Source organism: Pteronotus mesoamericanus, unplaced genomic scaffold (genome assembly GCF_021234165.1).
Source record: "Pteronotus mesoamericanus isolate MK-2021 breed Mesoamerican mustached bat unplaced genomic scaffold, CSHL_Meso_final contig_101, whole genome shotgun sequence".
Lineage (NCBI taxonomy): Eukaryota > Metazoa > Chordata > Mammalia > Chiroptera > Mormoopidae > Pteronotus > Pteronotus mesoamericanus.
This window is the reverse complement of record NW_026555001.1, coordinates 13,867,644-13,880,003: the sequence shown is the minus strand read 5'-3', so window position 1 is coordinate 13,880,003 and position 12,360 is coordinate 13,867,644. Positions and strand designations below refer to the sequence as shown.

Below are 12,360 nucleotides of genomic sequence, written 5' to 3'. Positions count from 1 at the left end.
AACAAAACTTTCAAAGTTAATGTTATGACCTTAACTTACTCATATATGTGCATTGTATGTGAGCAAGGTAAGATGAAAATTTGTCATGAAATCTAAACTACTTCTGTAATCTGTATGTATGTTCTTTGCTTTCCATTTCCAAAAAACATTTGAACAAACAGAACATCTATTAGAAGAGATAAAAGATAACTTTTAATAAGGACTGCAAATTTGTCATTTATTTTTCCTCTTCTGACCTTAACTTTCATATTTAGGTTTTAGGAGAAGCTTTAGTACAACTTCTGCTTCTTCCCAAAAAGAGATTAACAGAAGAAATGCTTTTGCCAAGTGAGTATTAAGAAGATTTAGAAAAACACCCTTTCAAGAGGAACATGACGAGATTCTGTGAAGAGCGAAAAGTGGAATGTTATATCTTTACATGGCTTGGTAGAATTTTAACACTTAGGAAAAAAGGTGTGAGGAGTGTATTGATAGGGGTTCTTCCTCTCTCCTTTGCAATTAAAAATGTCAGGAGTGACTAAAGCTACTATACTGCATATATTTTCAAATTTGTTTAGTACTGTTAATAAAAGTTGGAGGAATTTACACTTTGTGTTATAAATGAATAGGGTGGATTGATTTTTTAAACTCTGTTAACAGTTAGTCAGAGATTTAATATTTTCAACAATACATGAAAGAAATGTCAGGCCTATCTGCTACAGGGTGATCCTACCAGCCTTTAAAAAAATACTCCCACTTCGTCTTCTGCAGTATGCTGCTCAAAATGCTGTTTGTTCTTTGTTTCTTATAGAGAGAATCTCTTTTTCTCGTTTACATTTATTGATCCCACACCCATTTTACTTCCCCTCAAAGTTTTCTATGCCTTTTAGAAACTATTTCACTTTTAGAGGAATGTGAGGGTCTCTTCTAGACTGGGGTAAGGAGGGTTTTGTTTTTTTTTTTAATTAAAATTCTTCCAATAAATCTATGAACGATGTCCTGGGGTAGCTGGGGGCAGGGAATGGTTCCTGAGTAGGGAAGTGCATGTCCTTACTCAGATAGTGAGACCCTAGAAGCCACTAGAAATTAGAGCCCAGGCGCGGGACCGGACGGTCCGCTGAGCCCCAGGCGGGCATTTCTACACCGCCCTGCGGTGAACTTACCGGGAGGCCTGGCGGCGGCCGGAGGTTCCCCCTAGCCCGGCGCTCGGTCCTCGGGCACTGAGCGCTGTTTCGCAGGCCGGGCGGGCGTGTGTTTCCCTCCCTTAGAGCCTTCCCTGACTGGGGAGAATTTGGAAAGTCGTCTCCCCACTTGAGTAGCTGAGCGAGTTTAAGGGCAGGAGTAACTTCATGCTCCAGTTTATAGAAGATATGCAGGAGTTCTTAGGCAGAATGGAAGAAGGTGCTGAGAGGAGACACCAGGCCTTAAGGATTCTGAAGGGGGAGAGGTACAGAGTGAGAGGTCCAGAGAGATGTCGGTGAGTGGGAGCCTGCGACACAGAGCCGGGCGGGGGCCGGGGGGAGGGGCGGAGACGGCCAGAGCGTGGGGATCGGGGCAGGTGCGGTCCTGCAGGAGGGGAACCGCTGACACGGGAGGACACTGTCAGTGCTGTGTGCTTCCTGCGGAGAGGAAGATGGACGAAGCTTTCCTGACGCCTACAGACTGAGACTTAGCACCTGTTTGAAAAGGGAAATATACTTCTGAGGATGTGTATTCAATTTTAAAACTCATTTATATTTGTAGAATATGTGACCAAAATGCATGCTGATTGGTGTTGCAAGAACAAAAGAAAGATGTTGGGGCTTGGCTGGTGTGGCTCAATGGATTGAGCGCCGGCCTGCAAACCAAAGGGTGTCCGGTTCGATTCCCAGTCAGGGTCGGTGCCTGGGTTGCAGGCCAGGTCCCCAGTAGGGGGCGCGAGAGACACAAACACACATCGATGTTTCTCTCCCTCTCTTCCCCTCTCTAAAAATAAATAAAAAAAATTTTTTTTTTAAAAAGACGTTAGGTGCTGGCTGACTCAAGGGTCTTAAATATATATAATCTTAAATCCAGTTAGTGTAGTATTAAAATAGTCAAAAGAGAAAAAAATCTTCTAAAATGTTAAAATATATTGTAATATTGCTATTCAGAATAAAAAATCCAGTTGTGAAGATAAGGCATTGTATTAGCTAATTGTGAGCGGGCCCCGGGAACGAGCCCGAGGAGCGGCGTCGCGCGCAAGACTGACAAGACTGAGTCTCCCCTTTCCCTGTGCGCAGGTCGAGACCCGCCCTGCGGCGCAGCTGGAGCGGCGCGGCCGCGGGCGGCGCAGAGCGGGGCGCGCGGCTGCGCGAGGGCGCGCAGGTCCTGCTCACCAGCTCCAACGAGATGGGCACCGTGAGGTACGTGGGCCCCACCGACTTTGCTGCGGGCATCTGGCTGGGACTTGAGCTCCGAAGCGCCAAGGGGAAAAACGATGGAGCGGTGGGTGACACACGCTACTTCACCTGTAAGCCGAACCATGGCGTCTTGGTTAGACCGAGCCGAGTTACCTACCGGGGGATAAAGGGGTCGAAGCTCGTGGATGAGAACTGTTGAGTCACACTTCGGGAGTGTTCAGTGAGAGTGTGCGTGTGTACGTGTGCACATATACACGTATATACAGGAGGTAAAATAAGGAGCCTGTGGCACATGGTGACTTTATTTAGCCATTATTTAATATTTGAAAATATGGCTGTCTTCCTAGAAATCATTAGAACATTCAGAGAGACTCCTTTAAAAAGCTAGCAGTGTGAACTATGGGAATGATGGCTCTCTTAAAACAATTTTGAAATGAGCATGTTAAAAAGCTTTTGAGGCTTTAGACCAAGAAAACTCTGAGACTTACGGAAAAAAGTGTGCCATTAGGTGAACAGCTGATGTTGCTTACTCTGTTCCATTTTTGCACATAATATTGGATTTAATTTTTTTGCACGTTTAACTTTCTTATTGGACATATCTCCAAAACACACACAGACACACACAGACATACGAAGCACTTTTAAAACATGATGCACTTTCATCTTTGCCATCATTTCCTCCTGGGATATGAAAAATATTAAAAGATTATATTTAAGAGAAGAGTGCAAATTAAGATGTGTTACAAAGAATGTAGTGTTCATTTGTTTATTCTTGATTTTTTGTTTTATTCATAAAGCTGATTGTTGTAAATTCATCCTGTTACAACGCTGCAGAATTGTATCATGTTTTTATTTTCCTTGTTGAGCACATGGTAACAAACTAAGCTTCATCATAGAGTGATGTAATGCAAAACATTTGTGTTGTGGATAGTATTGAAGTTTATGGTCCTATACGTGTGATGATTTATCTCTAATTGTACATATTTAGACTTTAAATTACAACAGAAATATCAGAACAGTTTGCTTTATAAGATTAAAATCATCTTTCAGAATGGAGTTTACTTTGTGCTTAGAAATAATATGTTGAACTATTTTGTAATACGCTATTTAAAATCTAAATTCTGTTGCTTTGCTGCCTTTTTAAAAAGAAGTGTGGCATTTCAAATATTACTAGAGCTATTTTCCTGAAATACATTTGCAAAATGAGGCTGCTTTATAACCAAGGAATATTTTTATTGATTAAAGAAAATGACTGTACTGCTATTCAAAAGTAAACTTATTTTATTATGTAGCTTATTTCTTAAAGACTCTATTTATACTTTAATATGCAATCCCAGATTATACTGAACTTGGGTGTCTATAATTCTTTCTGTTAAATATAAAACACTGTTAGAAACAGTAATGCCAACACTGAATCTATTTTGAGATCAGAGAACCAATTGTTCTCATATTTAGGATTATTAAATCCATGTAATAGGTATGTTTACAGGTACTGTACATACAAATTCAGTGTTTTCATTTGTGTTTTGCTTATTAAATGTCAAAATTCACTCCTCGAGCATTAATAAAGAGGGAAGATGTCCTGGTTTTGGAATGGTGTCTGTCCTTTACTGCAACCTGCTTTTCCTGGTTACCTTGGAGGAGAGGTGCTTTGTACTTAACTTCTTTTTCTTGGAGTAATGACTTGGATTTGCCAGGTCCTTATAAAGTTTTACAAAGTGTCATGCTTTCTACTCAACAAGTAGAGTTATATGTCTAGCCACCCCTATTATATTGTATGGATGGACTGAGAGCCATTTAAGAAAAGAATGTTTCTACAGTTTTCTAAAATTGCTTGACTGTCTTTTATACCAGTGGGATTTCATTTGTTTAAGGTAGGCTAGAACACATTGAATTTAGATTATAAAAATACATAAATAGTTAATCTACAGTCTACTAAAAACTTTGTTTCTATATTTATATATTCTTATGTTTCTGTATTTCTATAGTCTATCCTAAAATGGGTAGTTCGATAGGAATATTTTAATGTGCTTAAAAGCGTTCCTGTACGGATGTTGGCTGAACCTGAACTGAGACATTGTAATCTTGCTGTGAGTCCCTTCACCAGCCTGACCTGAATTCCTTCTCTCTCCTCATGCTTAATTTTTCTCCTGAGCATTCAGCACCCCGATCGTGGTAAACTTTCTGCTTATTATTTCTCTCTTCCCTCCCTGGGTTATGGGACGGATATTTAGCCATTTTGTTCATCACTTTTTTCCTAACGCCTGGGATAATACTTGGCTTCTAGCGGGTGCTTGGTGACATTCACTGAATTCAAAGAGGCAGTGCAGGCCACTGACTGTTTCCAGCAGAGAGGTTGGCTGGCTGGCTTCAGACGGGGCCTTGAGAGAGCTGGCCACGGAACCGGGACGTGTGACCAGGTAAGCAAGGAAACAGGGCAAGCAAGGTTTGAACCATATAGCCCAGCTTTACCCCAGCATTGACATGAATGAGGTAGAAAATGTTGGGTGTTGGGGGAGAAAAGGGGACAAGAAAGACACAACAGAAGCACCTAAGGCCACTGCCTTTCGGTTTTCCCATTGCTCTCTGGTACCATTTTATTTCAGAGGTTTCTTTTGGACCTACATACATAGAATATGTGGTTATGTTGTTTAAGCCACAGTGACTGATAACTACAGACCTAATGAGTTGAGAATAATTCTTTAAAAAAGATTTTATTTACTGTTTAGAGAGAGAGAGAGAGAAACATTGAATTGTTATTCTATTTATATATGCATTCATTGGTTGATTCTTGCACATGCCCTGACCAAAGAGCGAACCTCAACCTTGGCATATTGGGACGATGCTCTAACCAACTGAGCTACCTGGCCAGGGCAAGAATTGTTCTTAGTTAAGAAGCAGATGTAGTCATTTTAACTACCCACCAGTCATTTGTTATCTAAATGATTGACTCAGAGACATGTAATATGGATCACCACACTGCAAGCCAGTGAGAATTTACTTTTTATTTTTCTTCATGCCCTTTGCTTCACTACACTTATTTAAAATACAAATACATTAGTTAATACAAAACTCACATTATCACATATATTTTTAGTAATTGTTTAATAATACCCCTTGGTACGTACATAGACCCTTATTTACAAACAATGTCACATCAGCTGCTTGACTATACAACGGACATTCCTAATGAAGCTTGTGTGTAGGCTGAACGAGTTGAACACGTTAAGATTTTACGACAAGCAGGGTATGATGCCTTTACATAGGCAAAAATAATTTTTTCTACCAAAATTTTTGCTAATGCTTCTAGTTTACAGGAGAGAAAAAGAAGTGTGTGTGGAGGAATTAGGGTGCCGGGCACATGTTACGGACAACGGTTATTTTCATTATGTTTGGTGAAAATAAAACTATTTTTATGCTTACAGCCTCTCCCTTAAGGAGAAAGGCACCAAGGGGTGGGGGCACCCTATCTCCTCTTATCCCTTCAGAATATATTTTTTAATTATTTTTTTAAGGTTTTATTTTATTTTTAGACAGAGGGGAAGGGAGGGAGAAAGAGAAAGAAACACCAATGTGTGGTTGCCCCTCGCGTGCTCCCCACTGGGGACCTGGCACGCAACCCAGGCCTGTGCCCTGACTGGGAATCAAACCGGTGACCCTTTGGTTTGCAGGCCGGCACTCAATCTGCTGAGCCCACCAGCGAGGGCCAGCATATCTTATAATGGATGGAATTTTCATGATAGAGCAGCAGCAAATTTCATCACTTACTATACGGTTCAAGTAAGAGAGTGTGGTGCTGAGAAGGGAGCAGTAAATTCTGAATCATCTCAGTAAAGGTATTTTACGTGTTTAAATTGAGGCTATTTGCCTAAGCTGTAACCTGTTCCCAGTGGTCAGTGCTGTCATTTAAGAAAATGCTCATAAATCAGGTTTAAGTTCAGCTCTAAAACCCTAAAGGAGCCCAGACATACAAGGGCGTTGCTGCCATAGACGTGTAGGTATTTACACGTGTGCACACCTTTGTCTGGAGGAGTGTGGTCTCAGGAGTGGGTACTTAGAGTTGTTTGAATTGCATAAATCAAATTAAATAGGGAGTCTCAGAAATCTTCTTGCACTGCACGGAATTTAAATTTGAAGCATCTCCCAAGTGTAGGAAGTTTAAAGACCCAGATGCTGTGTTCTTGACAGGTGTCAAACTCACAGAGGTTAAGTTCTCTCAACTTCAGCCTAATAGAAGTTGTCATGGCTTTGCTTGAAGTAGACATAGCTCCTTGAAGACTGAACTAATTATTTTTCACAAGACAAACCAAACTAGACTGACATGGAAATAAGTTGTGTTGAAATTCTACACACAGATTCAGGCTGTTCTTTTTATTCTTTCTTAATATGACTTCTGGATTCAGCTTACATCCAGGTCAAGTGTTAATGACATTGGCTGTCCCTTGCAGTCCTTGTTATGAAGGATGGGTGTTACTATCCAGTGTTTTGGGGGGGGGGGGGACATCCTAAAATGGATTTAAAAATGAATTTTAGTAGTCACAACAAGTCCCACATTGATAGTGGGGAAAGTGGATTTCGCATTATAGACAACAGAGGAGAAGAGTGAGGTGAAAAGTCTCAGCCCTGCTTATTGAACCCGCTGATGAAAATGGCTCCTAATAAGAATTCCAAGAGATTATACATATTAGTTAAAAGGTAATTTTGTCAAGTGATCTTTTTTGAAGGGAGGAGAGTTTAGGAAATTAAGAAATAGCATGAGATTTCCAGAGGCCTCGCTGCACACTCCCCGGTGTGCGGCCAAGGAGAGTCTAGTTCTGCTTTAGTTTCTTACCTTATAAAACGTCACCAGCTGCTCCCTGCACACACGAGGAAAAAAGAATTTCTGTCTGTAATATTACTTTATTTCTTCTGAGAGCTGTGAAGTCATATATAAATACTACCTTGAAATAATGCAAAAAGATTTAAATTGGTTTTTTGGTTGCCCTTTAGATGCACTAAAACGTAGGTAACAGCCTGCCATCTTCGGTCTTGCCTTGGGGGGTTATTTGAATGGGCTGTCTTTGTAGGGTTGTAAATCTAGTATACAGGTTTCTAAAAATTGCCATCCAGTAGCAGTGAGTGTCTCTCAAAGTCTGAAAAGAGGACTTTTATTCCATTCTGTGTAACTGGGAGAGAGGATGCCTGTTCCTAGTGAGTTCCTCGTCCTAACAGCACCGGGGCGCTTGTTTACGGACGCCGGCTGCGGGGTGCTGGCCGCACAGCACCCCCAGGGCTCAGCCATGGGCCTTACTCTGGGCTTCGTGACTTTGCTTTGGGATGGGAGGTGCAAACTGTCAGGTGACAGAAAGTGCATCAGATCTCTCATCGACTATCAGGTGTGGTAAAGGATAACTTTCCTAAGGTAAGTTTGATAATTTTGCTTTGCTAATAAGGGTGCACTTGTAGCAAATGTAGCAAAAGAGAAATACGTGGTGTGATTCTCATAGTCTTGTCAGCTTTCCTTCTTTGGGATCCCATCCCGATTAACTTCATTTTGCTATGGAAATGATTTTATGATTTAATGTTAAAGAGATCTTTGAATAGAAAGAATAAATAGCAAACCGATACTAAACTTCTTTCTGGTTTACTTCTATGTAAAGATAAAATATAATATGGTTCCCTGGGATTGTGCGCTGAATTAATTGGCTTTGGCTGTAAATTAAGAGACAAGGTCAAGAAAAAGAACACACGCACACGTGTGTGCACACACCCACATGTCCTACATGTCCTACAGATGGAGTTTACCTTACACAGAGAGATTTTACACACAGAATCTCAGACTCCAGGGTTGGAAGGGGGCCTTTGAGACCAAACGGCCCATATTTTTAAATGAGAGAGTAAGAGTTTAATTAACTTGAGTAAACCAACTTCTGCCACACCCTGTAGATAGATCATTGCAGTCTCATACCTGGGTCCTGCCCAGTCTGCTTGCCCTTCCTCAAGCAATTGACAAATGCTAAACCATCCAAAACATTATGCTCATTTGAAGTTTCATCAGTCTGATCTTCATCTATATTGGAAAGTGAGCTCTCTTAAAAACGTAAATATCCTAAGGAGCACTAATATGTTAGTTGCTAAGGCTTAGTGAGAGTTTCTTTAATAAGAAGGCCTTTGAACTACCACCAGCTGACAGGCGCCTGCTGATGTTAGTGATGGCGCAAGAGCTGCTTTCAGAGAGGCGGGAGGTAGGCCTAAATCAACCGAGCGGGGAGAGCACTTGAGAGTGTGTCAGGCAGAGGGGTCCAAAAAGTGGACGTGGGAGGGCACTGGGAACAGATGTTGGTCCTTGCAGGTTTTAGAGGTGAGCCTGGTAGTGCTGTCTTTACAAGCGAGGGTCATGCATTTGTTTTACATTTGCTCAGGCCCGGAGGGAGGAAAGCCAACACTTCAGTTTGGTGGTTTGGGTTCCTTTTCATTCCTCCCTCCCCTCAGTTGCAGGTAATAGTCTGTTTTCACGCTGAGCTTTTCCAGTGTTTTTAAAGTTGTTAAGCAAGAGCTAAAAATAGCTTTGTACATGAGCAGTGCACTGGAAATTAAACACACCTACTCAGGATACCAAATGAAAACAGAGAAGCCTGACTATTTGTTCTCAGCAATCATCTCTTATTTTTGGGCGTTTAGTGGAGAACCACAGGAACACTGGTTTTTGTTTTGTATGTTCACATGACATGAGGAACCATCTGTTGCAATGAAATTAGCAAAGTTGAATTGCACGTTCTTTGGTGACCCATTTAAAAACTCACTAAAGACAGATTGACAATGCACTTCAGACAACTTTACAAATCTTGTCATGGGAGTCTGTTGTTCAGAGTAGTCTGAATTCATATGCATCTGTTTGATGTCTGCAAAGCTCATGAATTTTTGTCCTGCTAGTACTGGAGAAAATCTGTTGAAATAGCCTGATCACTTTTAGTATTTTAATGGAATAAAAATCATCTGCAGTTACATAATATCTTACCACTGTAGAGTTTACCAAGTATTATATAGAGATGCCGGAAACTTAAAAAAGAAAAAAAGATTACTTAGATTGATTAAACAACTTCCTTTCTGTGATGCTTATTTATGATGCTTAGTTCTAAGTTTAACATTCATCCTTTGAGCCAAAAATGACTTGGTTCTGGTAGGATTCTTGCTACTGTCATTAAACAAGTGACAGATGAAGTCACTCAAGAGACAAGGACACAGGATGTGGTGGGAACAGGAACCCCTGCCAAGCTGTGGTGGTCAAGGGCAGGGGTGCATAGACACTGACTTTTGCAATCCTTCCCCCAACCCCCAAATACTTGGGAATTCAAGAGCTGTGGGGGTTGGGGGGGTTGCTTGTGCTTTCACCGGTTTATAATCTCCCCAAGGCCAATGAGAAAGGGAGCAACTGTCCTTGTTTTGTGTATGGAGATGCGGAGGTCCAGGCAGGCCCAGGGCCCCAGGAAGATCCAGGACTCCCGCCTGACCGGGGAGAAGAGAATCCAGTCTTCTGACTACTAAGTAAATTGTACTCTTCAAAAAAAAAAAAAAAGTTTGCTCCTGCTAGTTTGATTTGGTCTAATTTTGAGGTGCCACATTTAATTAATTGGTAATTCCTCACAAACTGCCAGTGTCCCAATGGAACGGTTGTGAACTTTTGATGAGCTTCTTTATAGACATAGAATAGGAATGATTATTCGAGCTTATAGTTTAATTAACATGGTTTCTGCAAACTTTACTTGTGCCTGTTCACATTCCAGGTGGAACTTTCTATCGCAGTTAATAGGAGAGTCACAGTGTCTGTATGAGTAGCTGCAGCGGTGGTGAGCGGACAGTGGTCCAGCGTAATGCCGCGCGGCACCGAGGCTCCCAGCGAGGTCAACGGCATGTCTTAAGGGCATCGCATTGCTGTGTGGAGTTGTTTGCTCACCTGTGTACACAGGCTTTTAAGACTTGACTGTCTTTTGAACTTGACACAAAAATCGTGGTAAGGCACAACCTGAAAATGTGATTATTTCTAGTTTTTAAGAAGAGAAAGGGTTGAGGTCCCCCCCCCATTATTAACAATGAAGAGTCAGCTATTGGACCATGTAGCATGCTCCGTGTTTCACTGGATACTGGTGTTACAAATATGAAATGAAATCCACCTCAGTTTTTGACATCTGTCACCACCTTTCAGGAGAATGTTTCTCAGTGTGATCCTTGGGCCCCTTCAGGTGGTTTATGAATTAGATTACTGTTTATATAATTATACTATTTACTTTTGTGCCTGGCAGGAGCCAAAACTTTCCCGATATGCTGATTCAGAGGTGGGTTCGTCTGTTGGGAAGGTGAGGAAGCCTGGTCCAGAGTGTCTGCAGGGTGCAGAACTCCGACCGGGGGGGGGGGCGGCGCGCAGGAAGTACGAACACTGTCTTGTATTGTCGAGAGCAGAATGGCTTTCCCACGTCCACAGAGCAGCTTTGGGTTTTGGTGAAACCAGGCGGCCGAGGAAAGGTGTATTTACATACTCATTTGGGAATGTGTAGAGTCCAGCAAGTAATAAATGCTTTCCTCCCAAAGCGATGCTTTGGCACAGCTGCTACCAGGAGAGGAACTGGGCAAGAGGATGGAGGCAAAGCAGAAAGAGAGAGCGGAATGAAAACTTATCGATAAAGTAAAGCATTATTGCATAAGTGCACATGTAAAGCTGAATAGGTCCCCAATTTGTGTTTGTGGAAATAAACTTCATCTGTGAAAGCCAAGTTCAGAACTTACACTGCAAACCATGTCGCTGTTGACCTCAGCATTCCAAATGCCCCTTCATTCCTCTATTCATTGCCCCCGAGATGAAAAATTCTTGGTTTTAATCTGCATTCAGTAGCTATACAAATTATGCCATGTATATTCATTCCAGCAAATGTGTGCTCGCTCCTGGGTGTGCTGGTCTCACGTGTTTAGGGGGAGGAAAGACAGCCAAAGGCTGGGAGGAGGACACGCAGGAGCGCCCTCCACAGGACTGCCGAGGGCCTGCCGCTCCAGGAGCCCTCTGTCGCTGCAAGCAGAAACTTCGGTCGAGGGGCTTTCGTGACTGGAACTCTGAGAAGGTTTTGGCCTAAGATGGATTGACATTGTGCCCGTGAAGGGGTATGTTTCAATGCTTCGCTGCTGCTTCAAATTTTTATTCTTAAATGATCAGAGTTTAATTAGTGGAAAGTTTAAAAATAACTAATTAAGTTAAATTTTCAGTTTTCAATCCAGTAGGAAACCTCACACTCAGATGTTCACTTTTGGTAGAAGAGTTTTTCTTAAGGCATGAGGTATGTTAATAGAATTCTTTTGGATCTCCGGATCTGTACTGGGTTTTATCACACTCAAAGCACCTCGCGCGTCTGCCTCTCAGTTAGATGAGGACACACACAGGTTTTCTCTATGCCACCGTCACCGTTCACATTTCTACGATCGTCGATGGATCGGCACAATCGAAAGCGCCTAAATGTCATCTAATGTGAGACGTTTCAGTTCTATGAGTTTTCCAAGAAAAGAACGTCTTTTCCCATGCTGACTGGTTCCAAATGACTCCTCTATTTCTGTTCCCTCTCCCCCTCAAGTGGTCCAGGGCCACATGGACAAGGTAAGGAAGCTTCTGTGACTCCAAGTGTGAGACGCACAAGCAGCTAATTCCGACCGCGTTGAAGCAGGGCACACACACAGCTGGAAGGAGGCGTGAGGACAGCACGTCGAATGGGCGTGCGAGAGCCTTAGGCAGCTGAACCCCGGCCTGGCATCTCTCACTCATCTTGACGATGTTTTCTCCCTTTGGAAGAACAGGATGAACCCACGCTCAAAACCTTTCAAAAGCATTTTGAGAATACAGCTTCTTGACGTGGCACTTCAAAACAAGTTGGCACAAAATGAAAAGTGACATTTGGTCTCTGGTGTGTGGAGGAGCTATTTATTACCTGTCCCCCTCCGTGGGCTCCGGGTTCCCAAGGAAAGGAAGTGAGTGCCAGTGGGC

The 12,360-nt window shown here is 42.3% G+C and overlaps 1 protein-coding gene across 5 annotated transcripts in view; it reads left to right on the top strand.

Moving 5' to 3' along the window:
* The window catches only part of CLIP4 (CAP-Gly domain containing linker protein family member 4), a 48,069-nt gene extending 44,138 nt beyond the window's left edge, over positions 1-3,931 (top strand). For 4 of the 5 annotated variants that reach the window (XM_054568326.1, XM_054568316.1, XM_054568334.1 and 1 more), the window contains exons 15-16: positions 255-327; positions 2,241-3,931. In XM_054568326.1, coding sequence (XP_054424301.1) covers positions 255-327; positions 2,241-2,559 — 392 coding nt within the window. In that variant the 3' untranslated portion in view covers positions 2,560-3,931. Of the gene's footprint in view, positions 1-254; positions 524-2,240 lie in introns of those variants that run through there. The other variant, XM_054568343.1, reaches the window with a different exon arrangement.
* Positions 3,932-12,360: the final 8,429 nt, after the last annotated feature.